This window comes from Cucurbita pepo, chromosome LG14 (genome assembly GCF_002806865.2).
Source record: "Cucurbita pepo subsp. pepo cultivar mu-cu-16 chromosome LG14, ASM280686v2, whole genome shotgun sequence".
NCBI classification, from domain to species: domain Eukaryota; kingdom Viridiplantae; phylum Streptophyta; class Magnoliopsida; order Cucurbitales; family Cucurbitaceae; genus Cucurbita; species Cucurbita pepo.
The window spans coordinates 2,447,240-2,466,417 of record NC_036651.1 but is presented as its reverse complement, the minus strand read 5'-3'; the positions used below and the strand labels follow the sequence as shown (position 1 = coordinate 2,466,417).

General features: G+C 35.8%; 4 protein-coding genes across 6 annotated transcripts in view; 2 read left to right on the top strand and 2 right to left on the bottom strand.

Moving 5' to 3' along the window:
* The window catches only part of LOC111810934 (protein JASON-like), a 3,875-nt gene extending 3,173 nt beyond the window's left edge, over positions 1 to 702 (top strand). For both annotated transcript variants that reach the window (XM_023697786.1, XM_023697787.1), the window contains one exon: positions 283 to 702. In XM_023697786.1, the coding sequence (XP_023553554.1) occupies positions 283 to 385 (103 nt within the window). In that variant the 3' untranslated portion in view covers positions 386 to 702. The remainder of the gene's footprint in view (positions 1 to 282) is intronic.
* A 393-nt stretch (positions 703 to 1,095) lies between these two features.
* Positions 1,096 to 6,984, bottom strand: LOC111810928 (switch-associated protein 70-like). The gene is made up of 10 exons (XM_023697777.1): positions 6,773 to 6,984; positions 6,575 to 6,679; positions 5,849 to 5,910; positions 5,650 to 5,733; positions 5,506 to 5,537; positions 5,284 to 5,365; positions 3,742 to 3,970; positions 3,086 to 3,313; positions 2,665 to 2,957; positions 1,096 to 1,846 (listed from the first exon to the last, which is right to left on the bottom strand). The coding sequence occupies exons 1-10, from the start codon at positions 6,794 to 6,796 to the stop codon at positions 1,834 to 1,836; spliced, it is 1,152 nt and encodes a 383-aa protein (XP_023553545.1). The 5' UTR covers positions 6,797 to 6,984; the 3' UTR covers positions 1,096 to 1,833.
* A 1,680-nt stretch (positions 6,985 to 8,664) lies between these two features.
* LOC111810927 (photosystem II 10 kDa polypeptide, chloroplastic) lies at positions 8,665 to 10,641 on the bottom strand. The gene is made up of 5 exons (XM_023697776.1): positions 10,406 to 10,641; positions 10,268 to 10,326; positions 10,095 to 10,150; positions 9,876 to 9,928; positions 8,665 to 8,898 (listed from the first exon to the last, which is right to left on the bottom strand). The coding sequence occupies exons 1-5, from the start codon at positions 10,557 to 10,559 to the stop codon at positions 8,804 to 8,806; spliced, it is 417 nt and encodes a 138-aa protein (XP_023553544.1). The 5' UTR covers positions 10,560 to 10,641; the 3' UTR covers positions 8,665 to 8,803.
* Positions 10,642 to 13,907: 3,266 nt separating this feature from the next.
* LOC111809765 (cold-responsive protein kinase 1) lies at positions 13,908 to 18,275 on the top strand. 2 transcript variants are annotated; one of them, XM_023696182.1, is made up of 7 exons: positions 13,908 to 14,062; positions 14,875 to 15,027; positions 15,139 to 15,254; positions 16,164 to 16,374; positions 16,505 to 16,742; positions 17,472 to 17,622; positions 17,738 to 18,275. In XM_023696182.1, exons 2-7 carry the CDS (start codon positions 14,955 to 14,957, stop codon positions 18,107 to 18,109), a joined length of 1,161 nt encoding a protein of 386 aa, XP_023551950.1. In that variant the 5' UTR covers positions 13,908 to 14,062; positions 14,875 to 14,954; the 3' UTR covers positions 18,110 to 18,275. The 2 variants fall into 2 exon arrangements, with proteins under 2 accessions (XP_023551950.1, XP_023551951.1); XM_023696183.1 differs by lacking the exon at positions 13,908 to 14,062 and adding an exon at positions 14,573 to 14,753.
* Positions 18,276 to 19,178: the final 903 nt, after the last annotated feature.

Genomic DNA, 19,178 nt, shown 5'->3' with positions numbered 1-19,178 from the left:
CCCCCCCGCGGTCCAACGTCCTTGCTGGCACACGTCTCGTGTCCACTCCCTTTCATGGTTCAACCTTCTCGTTGGCATATTGCCCGGTGTCTGGCTCTAATACCATTTGTAATAGCACAAGCCCACTGTTTAGCAGATATTGTTCTCTTTGAGCTTTCCCTTTCTGGCTTCCCCTCAAGGTTCTTAAAACACGTCTGATAGGGAGAGGTTTCTACACCCTTATAAAGAATGTTTCGTTCTCCCCCAACTGACGTGGATCTCACATTCCCCTATCTTATGCAGGAAGAATTTCCAAGGAAAGCTAGTAGCTTTTGATGAGGAAGATGATACAGCAGTTTCGAGGGTTCAACCTGCAATCCAACCCAGTTCAGTGGTATCATACTGATAAAACTAGTACATTCTGTTGCGACGGTGTGAACCAACCCAGTTGAATGGTACCTTCAATCTGCCATAAGTGAATGTTCTGTAATGCATATTTTGAAAGCTCTATCATATCTCATATCACAGCTCAGTTGAGTTTTTTCTACAACGCAATGGAACAAGTGGCTGAATGTTCCAAAGTGTTTGTTACCTTTTTTTTGTGGTGCTGATTTACAGCAGCTGTAAAGAATACTTGCGTTATGCGGCCTCTGCAACCTGTTTACGGGTTTGTGCTTGTAAACCACATTTGATAAGGTATTGCGTGGTTTGGTTATAAACTAATTGGAAATGTTACAGAAAAAAATGAATATGTTACCAAAATATTTCCACTCAAGCATGGTAAGAACTTGAGGCAAAAGCTTCCGTGTGAGATCTCACATCGGTTGAAGAGGAGAATGAAGCATTCCTTAAAGGATGTGAAAACCTTTTCGTAGCAAACCTGTTTTAAAACCGTGAGGTTGACGATGACATGTAACAAGTCAAAATAAACAAAACAGTTACAAATGGTATTAGAGCCAAAGATCGGATGGTGTGCCATGTGCCAGCATAGACGCTGGACCCCCAAGGGGGTGAATTGTAAAATCTCATATCAGTTAGAGAGGAGAACGAAACATTGTTTATAAAGGTGTGAAAACCTCTTCCTAATAGACGTGTTTTAAAATGTGAGGCTGACGGTGATACCGAACGAGTCAAAGCAGACAATATTTTGAATTAACCAACATTGCTTTTGTAGAATGTTCAGACGCCACCCTAGTGAGTAAAATACATCAGGGCAGGAACGAAGCTGACTATCAATAGAAAAAACACTCATCAACAATGGTTTTTGTTCTCTGGATTTACATCTCCGACCTCTCTCGACACAAAAGTAAAGTCATCGACTAATTGGCTCACACGACAAACACATTCTGCTAGAACTTAAGCATCTAACGTCAAGAAATGTACACCACACATCACCAGCATCAGATCAGTCCGCCAAATATTTCAATATTACTCTCACAGAAAAGAATGCAAAAGCAAAGTTCGCATTTTTCTTAACTCTAGGTGCTAGGTGCTGTGTACTGTATGCTTATCTGACCTGCATTTTTGTTCTGTATGATGATAAATTTACGGCTGATTGGAAGAGCACACATCTTGTTCATGATGGCTGCTGACTGGTTGGCTAACAACAGTAATATCTAAACTGCTACCTTCGGTTTCTGCAGCAATTTCTCTAACGTCGGCGATTCTTGCTTCTGTTGTCTGAATATCACTCCATTCCGCATCTCCAATTGATCGTAGGTTGACCTCACCAGAGACCGGTGTTGCTCTAGAGTCACTCAAGCATGCTTTATCCACATTATCGTCTGACGAGTCAACGTGCTTCGTTAGCAGGGAACTATCACTACCTGTGCAAGATTCCTTCTCCTCAAAAACTTATATATGTTGTCTGCAAAGCAGAAAAAGTAGCACATTGAAGTTTACTAGCCACAAAATGTCACATCACACGGATCCTTTCAAATAAAGCTAATGAAACCTTGAGATGATATATTTTCAACAATGAAATTTAAGATACAATATTGATCTATGTGGAATTAAGAGATAATAATAGAATTAAGAGATAATAAAGCTCCATTTATAGTTTTATTTTAACAATATATATGTAGGGTGGTCTGCTACATGTTGAACATAACTCTCTGTGGAAAACACTCGCACTCTTTATTAACACCAATCGAGAAGAGAATACAAGACACTCGGTAGAATACTACTACTTTTTATTGTTTTCGGATTTCTTGGATGAATAACCTAGGTAGGGTGGAGGGGTATTTATACTAGAGTCTACACAATCTAATACCTAACAAATCTAAATCTAGACCTAACAAATCTGAATATTTTTCCTAAAATATCTATATCTCTTTCTCCTAAAATCTTTACTAAAATAAATACACTTGGCTCATACAATAATTGGGCTTGACTCTATTGGGCTATAGTGATGATATTTCAACACTACACTCCTGAAATGTCAGCCGAATTTAAAAAAAAAAAACGTTTTGAAAAACAGTGTTTTATATAGTTTTAAGATATGGCTATGATTTTTTAACACAAAAGCAAAAATAGTGTTGAACAACAGCTCCCGTGAAAGAGGATGCTGTTGCTTTCAGAGATATCAAAATAGCAAGACGTGCCACTTAATCAGTCAAAACAGTTATGGAGAGGGATAAGAACAGCTGCATCCAAGTAGGAAAGTAAGGGGAAAAGATGATAAACCTCTGAATTTGTGCTTGTAACCTATTTATATATGCCATAAGCTCCTGCTTCTCCTGCAAAGCAGCTAACTCTTTCTGCTTAGCCTCCTTTGTTCTTGCTTCAGCATCTGCCTCTGTAACCCTGACTTTTTCCTCCGCTCGCACAATAGCGCCTTCTAGAATCACAGCTTGCTCTCTAGCTTTTGCAAGCTCAGATCGCCACATATGTGCTTCCTGATTAGCAGCATCCCTTTGTTTTATCAATTGATCTCTTTCTCTACTCATATCAACTAATTTTGCTTCATACTCTTTGAGCTGGAAGTGGATGTGAAAATCAGAAACATAACCACATAGAACATGTATCAAAGAAGCCATAACAACAGATAGGCACAGGTCCTTTCATGAGTTCTAATTAAGTGTTGCATAATAAGGAAGGCAAATACCTTCAACATGGATGCATCCAGTTGCTTCTCAGAATTTTCTTTTATACGTTCAATTTCTGCACAAACGATTTTCCTTTGTTTATCCATCATATGGGCTGCAGAAGCAGCAGCCTCAGCAGCTTCAGCTGTCTCAGATAACTTTTCAGCTATATCATTTATTGTTGAATCACGTGCACGAAGATCACGAGCCAAATTATGTAGTTCCTCATCCTTGACTCGTATCGTCTCCTGGATAAACATAGAAACAAACACTTAGAACCATATACAACTGAATGAAATACCAAAAGGACCTACAGCATACTACATCCATAGTTCTTCACGTCTCAAGCAAATCCAGCCTCATACAAGTAGTAGAAGTCTTGCATAAACAACATGATCCAAAATAAGGGTGCAAATGTTCAAGGCCTACAGTTTTTATTCTGGACATGAAAACACTCCCATACTACAAAGAATCTTAAGCCATCGTGTCAGAAGAGCATAATGCATCAATCATACTCCAACTTTTCGTGTTTCTAATTTGCACATAAGATGGAATAAGAAAGCAAATACTTTTAGAACAAATGAACCCTTCCACACCTGTGCTAAACAAACGTGCAGAAGTGGCTCGGGATGGAAGAAAATATTAGGCATGAGTTTCAAATATACAGATGTTTTACCTTCATAATCGCTAGATCATCCATTGGAACATCAGTTGTCTTATTTGCGATAATTCCCAGAGTATTTCTTAAAGAAATCTGCATTGCTCTTTCAATTTCTTTAGAACTTTCCTGTGCAGCTGAATTGGCAGCAGCAACTACTGTGGCCACTGTTCCTAATTTTGCAGAGCCATTGCCGCTCAAGGAATTTACAGCCTCTTTATGTGCCTTAAGGACCAACTGGGTTGCACTGGTTGGAGAATGTCAACACAATAATATTAAGACATATTGTATCAGCCTACTATGCATCAAAGGAAAATAGAGGAAAATTATGAATTTGTTTCTTTAAATCAGGTGAATTGTTATATGTCGTAGAAAACAAGCCCACCCTGAGGTGTCATCAATCAAGGTTAAGAAAATGATAGAAACCAAATATAATGAGATGTAAAAGATAACAAAATCACAATTTTTTTATACAAGAAACCAAGATTTTAACAAGAAAAGTGAACGAAATACAAGAGCAAAAACAATCCACAAAAAAACAAAAGAGAAAATGGGAGCCCCAAAACTAAGTACAAAAAAGGTCTCCAATCCAACAAAATCAAACCAAGGTACGGGTAATCAAAGACAAAAGGATTTAAGAACAAGCGATTTGGGAAGAGATTAGTTTGAAGTCAAATTTAGGGTCTTGTGCATAAGTGAAGATGACGGGGTTCGATTTGAATATTGGGAGTCCATTGTTGACCAAACATTCAGTATCAGTAACAGCTAATATTGAAGGATCGACGCTTTTTGTAGTTTGAAATCCTCTACAGTCAAGCTTCACTTCTGATTGAGAACACAAACAGTTGTTGCTTATTGTCACGTTCCATTCTGTCATTCCATGAATCTGAAATCCAGTCATCTTTTGACTGATTGCTATGTCATTTGGAACACACTGAAAATTTCCTAGAGAAAAAAAAAATATATTTAATATAGANGTACTTCGAACCTCCCCTCTCTTTACATGTCACTCAAGCCTAAAGCCATTAAACAATTGCCTATCTTCATCCTTTCTCACAAACTTCCCTAACTAATTATCAATATACCTCTAATACCCTAATCATATTCATAACTCTATCTTATCATTCCTATCAAAGAAGTCTTCAAGTTGAAATGGTATTCTCATAAAAACTGAAAGAAGACTGTTCAAGAGCTATTATTCAGAAAATTGCCCAAAGCCTAAAGTTCTTTCGAGGAATGCTATTAAAGCTCGTCAAGGATAACAGATAGCTTATGAAAAGAAAATTATTTTAATTTAGAAAAGAAAATTGATTTTTACGAAATTCAAGATTGCAACCATATAAATGTACAAATTATCCTCTTGTTCTGCAATTTTTTTTATCGATAACATCTCAGAGCATATACTCCAATGAAGGTTCAGAAACTGTCATTTTATGTACAAACAAACAGATAGGATATTACTGGTTATGAAAAGGTATGGAAATAACTGTGCCTTATGTGAGTTCATAAGGATGTTGCACAAACAATGTCACTGATATGAGGCATGTTTGAATGACTTACTGCAAAGTAGACACCCAAGCTCTAGCTGCACCAGGAGTCTCTGCACAGAGGAAGTAATCCTGTTTCTGGGGCGTGCCAATATCTGACGGTATAGTTAAGACGTTTACAGCATGGTAAATCAGTTCAGATGAAACATTTTTGTTCGAATTGTCAAGCATAACATTCAAGGTAAATATTTTTCTCAAATTGATACGAAATAAAGTAGGAAAATAACGAGGATACAGATACAGCAACCATCGTACCTTGGTAGCCCACTAGAACAAAAGAAAAATTGAAGAGAAAATACAAATTAGTAAATATCAAAGCCATAATGGGTCAAGAAAGACTAGGAGAAAATTATAAATAAGCTTTAAGAATCAAACTTACTGAAAATTCACGGGAGAAACAGTAATATTGCTATTCGCATCAAATATCATAGTTCCTTTGATAGTTGCCTCATTTCTCCTAATTCTATAGCAGAAGTTGCAAAAGGAAGGGGAAAAAATATGAGCTATTTCCAATGTCATATAGTACAGTGAACCTAGCAGAAGAAAAAAAAATGTCTAGATGTTGGAAGTATGGTTACTTGTATTCCATTTTCCCTGATGTTGGATCCAAAATAACCCATCGCTCATTCCATTTCCTCAACTGCAAAAATTGGAATAGAGAATATCAGATGGATCATGGCCATCATAATGCAATCTAAGAATAAAACGATGCAGAAAAGAGAAGATTGATCTATAAACGTAACCACAATTCTGCATTTGCCCACCATAAAACAGTCTGAGAATATTATCGTGTCAACGACATATTCATAATCACAAATTTGCAGAAAGCTGAAGCATGATCATGGGCGTTTCTCAAATTTCTCGTCCCAGAAATCACAAAGACTGACATCCTATAATCTTAATGAGTTACATGAACTTTAGTGTGATTTAATCAAGTCCACGAACATCACAAAACACAGTCTAATTTCCTACTTAAAAACGTGCTTCATGGCAAAATTTGAAAATCAATCTCAAGCGAAATGCAGCTATTGCCCAGGTCAGAAAATGAGGGAAGGGAGAAGACAAGAAAAGAGAGAAAGAAAATTTCTCCCAAATCAACAGAAAACCCAAAACTATCCTACTTCGCCAGACGAAGCCCACGAGCAATTCTTCCCCCACCCCCCACCCCCCCAATTTAGTCATCTAAAATTCGACGATAAAGATTCAAATGGAAGCGCCTAAGCCAGCGAAATTCAGTAGTGAACATCAATTCAAGACAAAAGGATAGAAATAAAGAGCTGCAATGCTTGAATTAACGATCGTACTGTTTCAGATCGCTTGAGAAGGGGACCCTGCAACAAATTCCGACCAGAACCAGAGGCCAGCTGCCGCTTGATCTTCTCCAAACTGTTCCCGGCATCTTCCGCTCTCTGCACCAACACGAATCATAAATTAGAAACATGTTGAACCTGCAAACATCCACACCGGCAAATCATACACCGAAAAAACGAAAAGATACCGACCGGAATTGCACCATTAGATGCCATTTTCGATCAAAAGTAGGCGTCCGAGCTATCAAACAACTATCAGTAGACTAATGGAGGGAATTTGCTTATTTGTTGGATTCAACCTGCGATTTTCTCAACTCTTCGATCGAGATTTTCCCCAAACGTTTCTTCTTAGGTTTGCTTCTTCCACCTTCAGTCGGTTGGGACTGTTCATCCCTTAGAATGAAAGTTATTTTAGAAATTTGTTAAATTAATAAAATTTTCATTAAAATTTATACTTTCTAGAAAAAAAATATTAGGATAAAATTTTTTATAATACTCATAAATTTAAACACACAAATCTAAAATATATATAGGAAAAAATATTAAAAAATATCTTCAAATTTTCAATAATATTTAAAAAGTTTTAAAATTTTTATTAATATCCTTAAACTCATTAAAAATTTCAAAAAATATCATTACACCTTTGAACTATATTTAATCATGAGGTATTTTTTGTTCATATATTAACGGGAATTTTTCTTTTAATAAAAGTAGAGGGTGTTAATACTATTTTTAAAATTTTATAGGAATTTTTTAAACAAAATAATTACCGAACAGACATTTTTTATCTTAAAAAAAAACTTTAAAATGTACCAATATTAACGAAAGTTTTTAAAGTTGAAAGGTAATTTTGAAATACTATTATGAGTTGTAGGGTATTTTTTAGATTTTTTTTTAATTTAAAAATATTATTGAAACGTTTAGGTGAATAATTCGGGCAAAATACAAAGTTTATGAATAATAACCCATCTCTCCTAAACTTCCCCCGGTCTGCGGCCCGAGCTGTATGAGGCAGAAACTCGTCTCACGTACGGTTCGGAGGTCGAGCCGCACCCAGCAGTAATGGTGCGGCTTAGGTCAACTAACACAAAGAAGATAGAGTTCACTCAACGATTGCCTTTGGGTTCCAAACTCCATATGGGGAAGGAGCGTTGTTGTTTGCGAGGTATCGACCATTTACATGGACCTACTTCTCATTCCATTTGTGGGAATTTGCTGATCTATAAACCGTCCCTAACGAACGATCGGCTCATCTTTGAGCATGATAAAGAACTTCGTGCCGACCAGTTGCCAATAAACTTTCCGGCCTCATATGAGAATGGAAAACAGGAGCATTTTCTACATCAGTGGATGACNAAACTCCATATGGGGAAGGAGTGTTGAGGGCAAATTTTAGCGGACGGTGCTGCTACAGTTAATGGCGAACTTGCGTTGGGAAAAAACGTATTAATAGTTTATATGCTATCGAAAGGTTACAATTCTTAAGATGCGGTACTAATTAGCGAGCGTCTGATATATGAAGATGACTTTTTTAATATAGAGATTAAAGTTGTTTTTTTAGCTAATTTTCCCTATTGATTTTATTTCAAAACTCCTCTAGCATAAATCACTAATATGTGCTCCTATTAAAGATTAATGATTCAAAAACTGTTGCTTTCACATTTTTACTAAATTTATAAAAAAAAAAATTAAGATTTTGAATATTGCATCTTTACTCGATATTATCCTTAAAAAAAAAATCAAAGCTAAAATGATCTAAGAATCTCATCTTACTTTTAAATTTAGTTTGAATATGTTAATGACTTATTAAATATATAATTTAAAGTTAAAAATATTACTGAGCACATGAATCAAATAAACACAAATATCAAAATTTATAGACTAAACTTGTAATTTATTCATAATTAACTAATTAAAAGTCGAATACAAAATTTAAGATAAAGAATTTGAACTTCAAACTTTTTAAGTCGAAAATATATATCTTAACCTGTTAACGAAATAACGACTTAAAAGGTACTATTTCAAAAGTCATTCTCGACCCGTCCGTGTCAGCAAAGCATAAAAGAAAGAACAATAAGAAAAAATATAGGGAAGAGAAGAATTTATCTTACCAAGCATTTACGACGCAGTTGTCCAGATAATTACATCGAATTTCTTAATAATGTTGTTCATATGCTACAAAAACTAAAGTGAAAAGAACAGACTTTTTAACTTCCCTCCAGCTTACTGCACCAAAGCACTGGTGTTGTACACAAGAAGAGCACCTCCAGCAAGAAGACCGGCCAAGGTCACTGCCCAAATGGCTAACCCAGTGGTACCTAAAATTCGATGTTCTCCACAATATCAGCAAATATATTCATCTTTAATCCCAATGCAACACCATATTTCAATTCTATCCCTTAAGAGGCATTTAGATCTTATTCAAACTTATCGTAATCTATAGCTAAAGTTGGGTCTAGTGGTGATTTATTGCAACAATCCAAGCCCACCACTAGCACATATTGTCCTTTTTGTACTTCTCTTTTGAGCTTCCTTTCATAATATTACAAGGGCGTGGAACCTCTCCCTAGTAGACGCGTTTTAAAACCGTGAGGTTGAAGGCGATACGTAACGGGTCAAAGCGGATAATATCTGCTAGTGGTAGGCTTAGGCTGTTACATTTATGCTCTAAGAAGTGCAGACATTTGAATTTAAATACCCGTGTTTGAACAATAAACGTGTATAAGACGCTAGTCGTACAAAATGAAAACAAGTTTGATACTTATTGAACGTATATGGAATGTTTGTTGAGCATAATAAACATACATCAATTACAATACTATGATAATTAATTTTGAGAGCGAAATAATCAAACTCATTTTGTACGCTTGAATTAGATAAAAGGTGTCGTTGAATAAGCTACAATCAAACTTTTTAAAAAATACAAATCCTAAATTTTGAGGCAGGAAGAAGAAGAAGAAGGAAGTTTATATCCATCAATAACCAAAAGTAAATCAATGATAGAAATTCAAGATGAAAAACGGAAAATCAATCATTCTGAATGAAACAAAAATTAGAAATTGAAAACCCAATTTCAAACAGCACAACATGATTTCTGCTCTGTACAATTCCTGTATCGTCTACTGAAAGTAGATTAGATTGCATATGTTCTAACAATTTCAGAAATTGAATACTCAATCATAAATTTATTCAGCAGGCATATTCAAATTGCTAACGTAAAACTCAATTCTGTAATCTACTGTGAATGATTCTAAAGAAATAGTATAGCAGATTCAAAAGTGGTGGAAGAACTTACCACCGACATAGACATCACCACTTGGAGACCAGTCTTTGGTGTCGTAGATGGGACTGCAAAGTTGAGAAAACAATACGTATGAGGTTTGTTGATACGATGATGGAAGGTTTACAAATTAAACATGAACCGCTTTGAATTCAGTTTGATTTTCAAATAAGAGAACTATGAAAAAAATCAGAGACAATAAAACTAAAAGAAAATGAGAAAGATGATGTTCACCTGTAGCCATCGACATTGGCTCCGTACTTGTCGACGTACTGGTAGACTCCTTTTCCCTAAATGAATCAAATTCGAAAACAGTATCAAATTAGAAGTTGCAGAGTAGCCTATAAGATTACTAAAACGGAAATTTTATCGATGGAATGAAGAGATTCAGAAATCTGTTTAGCAACCTTGCCCTTCCTTCCCGATGCATCAACTCCATCCCTCAAATTCATCGATCCATTGATTCCTACACGCATTACATCAAAAAACGAGTCAGAATCGTCTCCAATAAGCCAAAAATCGCATCAATCGGCGGCTAATTTTACCATAGGGTTTGTCGGTCTTAATCTTCTTCCCACCACTGGCCTCGACCTTGAAGAAGCCGGATTTTCTCGCCAGAGACGGAATACCTCTCGCCGCTTTCTCGACGGTGAAAGGAGCTGGTTTGAGACTCACTGAGGTCATCACCGAGGCCGCCATTTCCAATCGCTAAGCTTCTTCTTCCTCCTCCTCTTCTGCTTTGGCTCGAAAATTTGCAATGGCGCAAAACAGAGCTCGGGGATTGATAATCTGAGAGATGTGATTGGTAGGTTGACACGTGGCATTCCATGAATGGCGGTAATCTGGATATAATCTCATTGTATTATCGGAATCTTTTTGCGAATTATTTTAGCCGCTTCCTATGAAGTTCAAACAATGGCCGTTGATCTTTGCTTCAACGGCTGTGATATTTTTCGCTGTGATTTTTTCAGTGGAGCCTTGTAAATTTACGACCACGTAATTCTTTTTTTTTTTCTTTAATTATGAGCACCACATAAATTTTAAAAGAATTTGTGGAATTTTATTTGGATTTTAAATGTGATAAAATTTAAAAAAAATAAATAAATAAATCGTGTAGGGATAATATCCAAGAATAGTGATAATATCGAACCATTTTAATTAAAATAAAATGAAAGTGGAGATTTTGTATTCTATTATAATTAGACTCCTCATGGTTAATTTTTTAACCTTAATTAATATAAGCTTAATGGTAATTAGTAAATCTAATTTGATTTTTATTGTACGAAAAAAAATAATTAAATTTTAATAGTTTTATTTTCTATAGTTATTTACTTAAATTAATAAAATACTCATAAACTTGATAAATTATTAATTAAAATGTCATTACATTTTTATAAATTTCGATAATATTTTTAAACTTTCAATAAAATTTAATACTTATTACTTCTAGAAATCATTAATATCTTATTTTAAAAATATATTTTTTTAAATTAAAAAAAGTTTGAATATACCCTTTTAAAAGTTAAAAATCTTTAAAAAAAAATTTTTTTTTTTTTAAATTTTCAAAAAATACTTTAACATTACTGTAATATCACGTTTAGAAAATACCCATAAAATCTATTGACATTACTAAGTTTAAGGCAATACCCATAAAATCTATTGACATTACTAAGTTTAAGGCATGACTCTGATACCATGTTAGATGAACGCGACATAAAATCTATTGACATTACTAAGTTTAAGGCATGACTCTGATACCATGTTAGATGAACGCGACCCTCATAAGCTCTCATGGTTTTGCTTTGGGCTTCTCGAACCAGTCAATAGAGAGAGTATTCCTTGATTATAAACTGATGATCATTCTCTAAATCAGTCGATGTGGGACTTTCATCCAACAATTAGCACATGATTTGAAGTAGATAATTGCGAATGATATCAAATGCACGAGGACAAGTTGAATAATGATTATACAATAATAATAATAGAATTTAGTCCAATTAATTTATATTTTTTAACTTTATAGTTGCACATTATTGACCCATACATGAAACATTTAATGTATTAATTATACCATTAATACATTTGTTGATAGATTAATACAATAAAAAAAACGAAAAATAAATCAGGTTTATTTATTTATTTATTTATTTTTGCTGTACTCCTAATTTTTAAAATTAATTGTTAGATTTATATATACCACGTCAGCCTTACGGTATTTATTACAGGTCTCAGGCATTGCATTGAAAGTCAAAAGTCAATAAAACTATTACCACGTGGGACAATCAACAGCTTCACACGTGTTCAATGCCTTTATTTTCAAAAATTAGAATGGAATTTATTTTTAAATACGAGGCTTCTTTTCACACTAATTTTTGACCGTTGAAATTCCATGGTTTTGTTAGAATTTGGACTTCCAATTTTGATGAGTACGTCAAAATTACATTTTTTAAAAATAATTATTATTTTAGTTTGAAATTAAAAATTAAATATCCATAATAATTATTATTCATTCAACTAGTTGATCTTAATAACCGTAATGACCCGTAAATATTTTATATTTAAATTTTGTGAAATTTTAGTTATTAATGTAACAAATATAATTTTTTAAATAATAATAAGAAAAAAAAGAAAGACGACAAACTTAACAATAATTCTTTTAACTCAATTTATTATGGAAGCAATTTATATTCTTTTTACGAGAATATTACGTTAATTTTACCATATTTGACGGGAATAGGGGAGGGAGTGAGAAACATTTTTTTAAAGATTAATAGATAGCAAAAGAATTAACCACGGTAACTCGATCTTGCAAATTCTCTATGGAGAATCTTTGCACTGATCCGCATAAAAATAAATAAAAAATTTAGGTGATCGAGATGGAGAAGGAGAAGGAGAAGGCTTCTCCGTCCTTGTACGTTGACATCTCTAATTATACCTGGTTTAACGTATTTAATTTGTATTTAATAAAAAAATGTATGGTCACATGTGAGTATTTGATTCAATTAATATTTAAATTATTTACTAAAAAGACTACAATCTAATTTTTTAAAGTTGGTGGATTAACGAGAGAGGATAATTGACTTATGGGAATTCGGGGAGTGATTTAAAATGTAAGTGGATATTCCTATGATAATGACAGAAAATAAAAAATCGCACATTTATTCCAATATTGCCCCTTGACTTTTCCTCCTACTACATTGACATTTGTAAATAAATCAAATATTAGAATATTAATTTTTATTGTTCGATAAAAGTCCCACATCGACTAATTTAGAGAAGGATCATGAATTTATAATCAAAGAATACTCTCTTCATTGGTATGATGTCTTTTGGAAGAAGCCCAAAGCAAAACTATGAAGTCTTATGTTCTGACCATATCATTGCGGAGAGTTGTGTTCATCTTTCATTTATTATCCTTATATATATATATTATTATTTGCAATTTGTTTTTTTATTATTATAATAATAATTATTAATTATTTAATTATTGCAATATTTTTGTCCCATCCATGATATGGTTGTACATTTCATTCTCTTAATTTATCCAATAATTAACATAATTATATTATATAAAATAATATCAAAAATTAAAATAATAATAAGAAAATTCGAGTTATCGAACTATGATCGAGAGATATCCTTCTTAGATTTTTAATATTTTTAAGGCAAAATTGGTCGGGTCAATTTTATGATTAAAAATAATAAGAATATAAATTGAAACCGAATTTAATTAATTAATTAGGCATTGAAAAACTATCATATTTTAGTAGCAATGTCAAATTCATAGGATGAAAAAGAAAAAAACTTAATTTTTTTTTTCTGATTTCAATTTTCAACGAGTGCACAAGACTAAACTCGCACTATTTGACACCGCAAAAGAAATTAATTTGTTCAACCACCCCCACGACGAATCAACTTTATCAATTGGTTGGTTCAATTAAGGCCGCCATTTGGGGGGTTTCTTTAAAGGAAAAAAATTGGGTTATGGGTCAAGATTAAAGCGGCTAACGATGGAGACTGTGTTGTTTGAACGTTCAAAATAGGCGTACGCGGAGAAGAAGGGAAGAACCCACTTCCCAAAGCTAAATTTGCTATATAGAAAAGTCCACATACCCTCTCAACGCCCGTCTCTCCTTGATTACTTCTTTTGTGTTGGCATAGCTACGAGTTTGTTACTCTCTCTACTCCGCCGACCTTCTAAGGTCAGTTTGGCTTCTGGGTCTCTTTTGATTTCTTGTTATGATCCTGTTTTGTGATCTGGGTCGATCGTTGATTTCTCAGTTTGGATGTTTTCTTCCTCTCGTTCTTCATTTTCTTTTGTTGTTTTTGGAATTTGAATCGAACTAGAGGAATTGGATTAGCTGTCTGATTGTTTATGTGCTTGTTTGAATGCGTCTCGTCGCTTGATCATTCTGTTTTGTTGGGTTTGTGGAGTTTTCTTTGTTAAATGACGATGAACTTGAAGTTGGAAGTGAATTTTGGGTTCGGGAAACCCAGAAGATATGAGGTTATTAAGAATCACGACTCTCCATAATGGTATGATATTGTCTAGAGCTTATGCTTTGGGCTTCCGGATGTATTCCTTACTTATTAACCCGTGATCATTCTCTAAATTAGCCAACGTGGGACTCCCTCTCGACCATCCTCAGCAGGGGTTTCTCTGGAGGGGTCGTTAATGCTCACCATTGTCTTTTCATACCATTATATCCAATTCCACTATCTTAAGATCTAGAAAGTCATCTAGCCAATTCCACTTGAAAGGATTATGCTGATGAAGGGATGTGGATTGCTTGTTGTTGAGCAGTGGCGAGGAACATCTGTTTGTCTGTTATATTTGATCAATAATCTTTGCTGATCTCTATCAATATTGAATTGTTGTTCGAATTCTATGGGGTATGGAGCTTGTCATGATGCAAACCTGCTGCATTGTTAATTACTTATTGTCTGCCATTTGTGTGTGTGTGCATTGTTCTACTCATATATCTAATGCTGAACTGACTTGTTTTGTTGACAGGTTTCGGTATTGAACGTGGTCGACATAGGACGATTTGAAGGAGCGGAGAACGGCTGCTGCTGCTGCTTTATCATATAGATATGACTTGCTTCCCTTTTTTGTTCAGTAAGAGGGTAAAGTCCCCAACAAAAAGTTTTGTTGATGAAGAAGAAGGTAAGTTAATCACATGGGCATACATAGCCTCATCTTTTGATGGACATATTTGAAGAGTTTCTTGTGTTAAAAGATGTGAGGAAGTTCTAACATTATTTTTCTATGGAATAGAACTGTGGGGCATTCAAAATGTTAAATTTTACACTTACAAAGAGCTGAAAGTTGCGACCGAAGATTTCAGCTTGGCGAATAAAATAGGGGAGGGTGGTTTTGGCTCGGTCTACAAGGTACTTGAATATCTCGTTTAACGTGAACTATAGATAGTCGTTGTGTTTTTGTGAGATCCCACGTTGGTCGGAGAGGAGCACGAAGTATTCTTTATAAGGGTGTGGAAACCTCTTCCTAGTAGACGCGTTTTTAAAAATATTGAGGGAAAGCCCAAAGAGGACAATATCTGCTAGTGGTGGGCTTAGGCTGTTACAAATGGTATCAAAGCTAGACATCGGGTGGTGTGTCAGTGAGGAGAATGAATCATTTTTTTCCTTATAAAGGTGTGGAAACCTCTCCCTAGCTGATGCGTTTTAAAAATCTTGAGGGGAAGCCTGAGAGAGAAAGCCCAAAGAGGACAATATCTGCTAGCGGTGGCTTAGGCGGTTACAAATGGTATCAAAGTCAGACACTGGGCAGTGTGCTAGCGAGGACGCAGAGCCCCCAAGGGGGGTGGATTTTGAGATCCTACATTGGTTGAAGAGGAGAACAAAACATTCTTTATAAGGGTGTTGGAACCTCTCTCTAGCATACGTGTTTTAAAAACCTTGACGGGAAGCCCGAAAGGGAATGCCCAAAGAGGACAATATCTGGTAGTGGTGGGCTTAGGCTGTTACAAATGGTATCAGAGCTAGATATCGGGTGGTGTGTCAGTGAGGACGCTGGCCCTCAAAGGGGGTGGATTGTGAGATCCCACATTCGTTAGGGAGGAGAATGAATCATTTTTTCCTTATAAAGATGTGGAAACCTCTCCCTAGCTGACGCGTTTTAAAAACCTTGAGGGGAACCCCGAAAGGGAAAGTGCAAAAAGGACATTATCTGATAGCGGTGGGCTTAGACTGTTATAGCTTTAGGTCTAATGTTTCTAAGTTGTATTGTTCCCTTCATTCATCATGAATCTAACCTTGGAAATTACTATCTATGATCAGGGAAAGCTAAAAGATGGAAAGATTGCTGCCATAAAAGTTCTTTCAGCCGAGTCAAGACAAGGATTGAAAGAGTTCTTGACAGAAATCAATGTCATCTCTGTGATAGAACATGAAAATCTGGTTCAGCTTTATGGCTGCTGTGTGGATGATAACCATAGAATTCTTGTCTACAACTACCTCGAGAATAATAGCCTCGCACAAACTCTTCTCGGTACGAACTGAATCGGGTTCTCGATTATATTTCCTTTTGTACAATGTTTTCCTTTTCAAATTCTCTCCCACTTTTCAGGATTGTACTGTTAAATTGCAGTTCAATGCTCAAGATATTGTTTGTTTTTCAGGGCGAGGTCACAGTAGCATCCAGTTTAATTGGCGAACGAGGTCCAAGATTTGCATTGGAATTGCACGTGGGCTTGCGTTCCTTCACGAGGACGTACAGCCACATATCATTCATAGAGATATCAAAGCCAGCAACATTCTTCTCGACCGCGACCTCACTCCGAAAATTTCAGATTTCGGTCTTGCAAAGCTTATTCCAGCCAGCATGACTCATGTCAGTACACGAGTGGCAGGAACAATGTAAGCCACTCCATTTCTGATTCAACTTCTTGGTTGTGAACTTCTTGGGATTCTGGTTGTTTGTGTGTGAAATTGTGGCTCTGACACTAATATCACAGTGTAGACAGTTTCTTCGTTCGGTTGTCTCGTGTAGCTGAATGTTTTCGTGTTTTCCAACATTGTTCAACTAATCTTAGCTCGATTTCGTAGCATGTTCTGATATCTTGCATTTGTTAAGATAGTACAACCATGAAAGTTTAAGCACCAAAGTCTGAAGACATAGGAACACAATAACGAAGCCAATCGCTAGCAGATATTGTCCTATTTGAGTTTTTCCTTTCAGGCTTTCTTTCAAGGTTTTTAAAACGCGTCTGTTAGGGAGAGGTTTCCATACCCTTATAAGGAATGTTTCGTTCTCCTCTCCAACCAATGTGGGATCTCACAATCCACCCCCCTTGAGGGCCAGCGTCCTCGCTAGCACACCGCCCGGTATCTAGCTTTGATACCATTTGTATATTGTCCTCTTTGGGCTTTCTCTTTTGGGCTTCCCCTCAAGGTTTTTAAAACGTGTCATCTAGGGAGAGGTTTCCACACCCTTATAAAGAATGTCTCCCCTCTCTAACCGATGTGGGGTCTCATAGTTTCCCACCTAAGAACATTCTTTTATCGTTTTGGTCTCTCTCTTTTTGCTCGTTTGTCTTTGTCGAGGTAATTCTCCTTTTAATTTTGTTTACATTCTTGTTTGTTTAGTGGTTACCTAGCTCCAGAATATGCCATCAGAGGACAGGTGACAAGAAAATCGGATCTTTACAGTTTCGGCGTCCTCCTCGTGGAAATCGTCAGCGGGAGATGCAACACGAATACACAACTACCAATGGGAGAACAATATCTTCTTGAAAGGGTACGCACAGCTTTCACCAGTCCTCCCATAAGTAATGAATTATGATCATGTTGTTTCAGTTTAGATCTTAGAACTCATTGTACTAATGTGTTGAATCTATGTTTGAATGTTTCAGACATGGAATCATTACGAGCGAGGAGAGCTCATTCTACTTGTAGATGTGTCCTTAAATGGCGACTTCGATGCCGAGGAGGCTTGTAGATATCTAAAGATTGGTCTACTTTGCACTCAAGACAGTCCAAAGCTCCGTCCATCGATGTCGACCGTGGTAAAGATGCTAACGGGCGAGATGAGTATCGAAGATAGAAAGATAACGAAACCGGGGCTGATTTTGGACTTCATGGATCTAAAAGTAAGGGATCAACAGCAAAAGAAGGGGAATAAAGAAGGATTGTCTTCTGATAGTCTGTCTTCTGGATCGTCAACTGTTACAACTGCAACCTTCAGTGCACAATATGACAGGAACACCTTCTCATCTGTGCTGTGAAAGTGGCTAAGATCATTTCATTCATTCTCTTCTGCAATAGAGTTTTTGGGGGAAAATGTGTGTAAATTGTTGAATATGTTCTTTGTTTTTTTTGGGTAAGGAAGAGTTCTTGGAAGGCTTTGTAATATATTGTAGAAATTTATGTGTTTCATCCTTGCATTCCATATTCCCTTTTTTTTTTTTTTTTTTTTTTTTTTCCTTAGCTATAGAAATCGACTTAGAAAAATACTGTTCTTTTTTCCTCGAGCTATACTCGTGTTTGACGATAAATTTTCATGTTTATTGTGAGATTCCACATTGGTTGGAGAGAGAAACAAAGTAGAGTATGCAAATCTCTTCCTAGCAGACGCGTTTTAAAACTATGAGTTTGATGACGATACGTAATGAGACAAAATGGACAATATTTGTTAGCGGTGGATTTGGGCTGTTATAAATTGTCTCGGAGTCAGACACTGGGCAGTGTGCCAGCGAGAAGGCTCCCAAGGGTGGGTGGATTGTCGGATCTCACAGGAGAGGGGAACAGAGTAGGCGGTGTGCCAGCGAGAAGGCTCCCAGGGGAACAAAACATTCCTTAAACATTCCTTATAAGAGTGTGAAAATCTATCAGTAGACACGTTTTAAAATTGTGAGTCTTATAGTGACACTTAATAGGACAAAACAAACACACCTAATGGGACAAAACAAACAATATTGGTAGGACAAAACAAACAATATTGGTATGGTGACACGTAATGGGACAAANGAGGGAAACAAAATGTTATATCCCTTGGAAAGGGGAACAAAACATTCCTTAAACATTCCTGATAAGAGTGTGAAAATCTATCAGTAGACACGTTTTAAAATTGTGAGTCTTATAGTGACACTTAATAGGACAAAACAAACACACCTAATGGGACAAAACAAACAATATTGGTAGGACAAAACAAACAATATTGGTATGGTGACACGTAATGGGACAAAACAAACCATATTGGCTAGCNATAATGGGACAAAACAAACAATACCGGTATGATGATACGTAATGGGACAAAACAAACCATATTGGCTAGCGGTGGGCTCGGACTGTTAT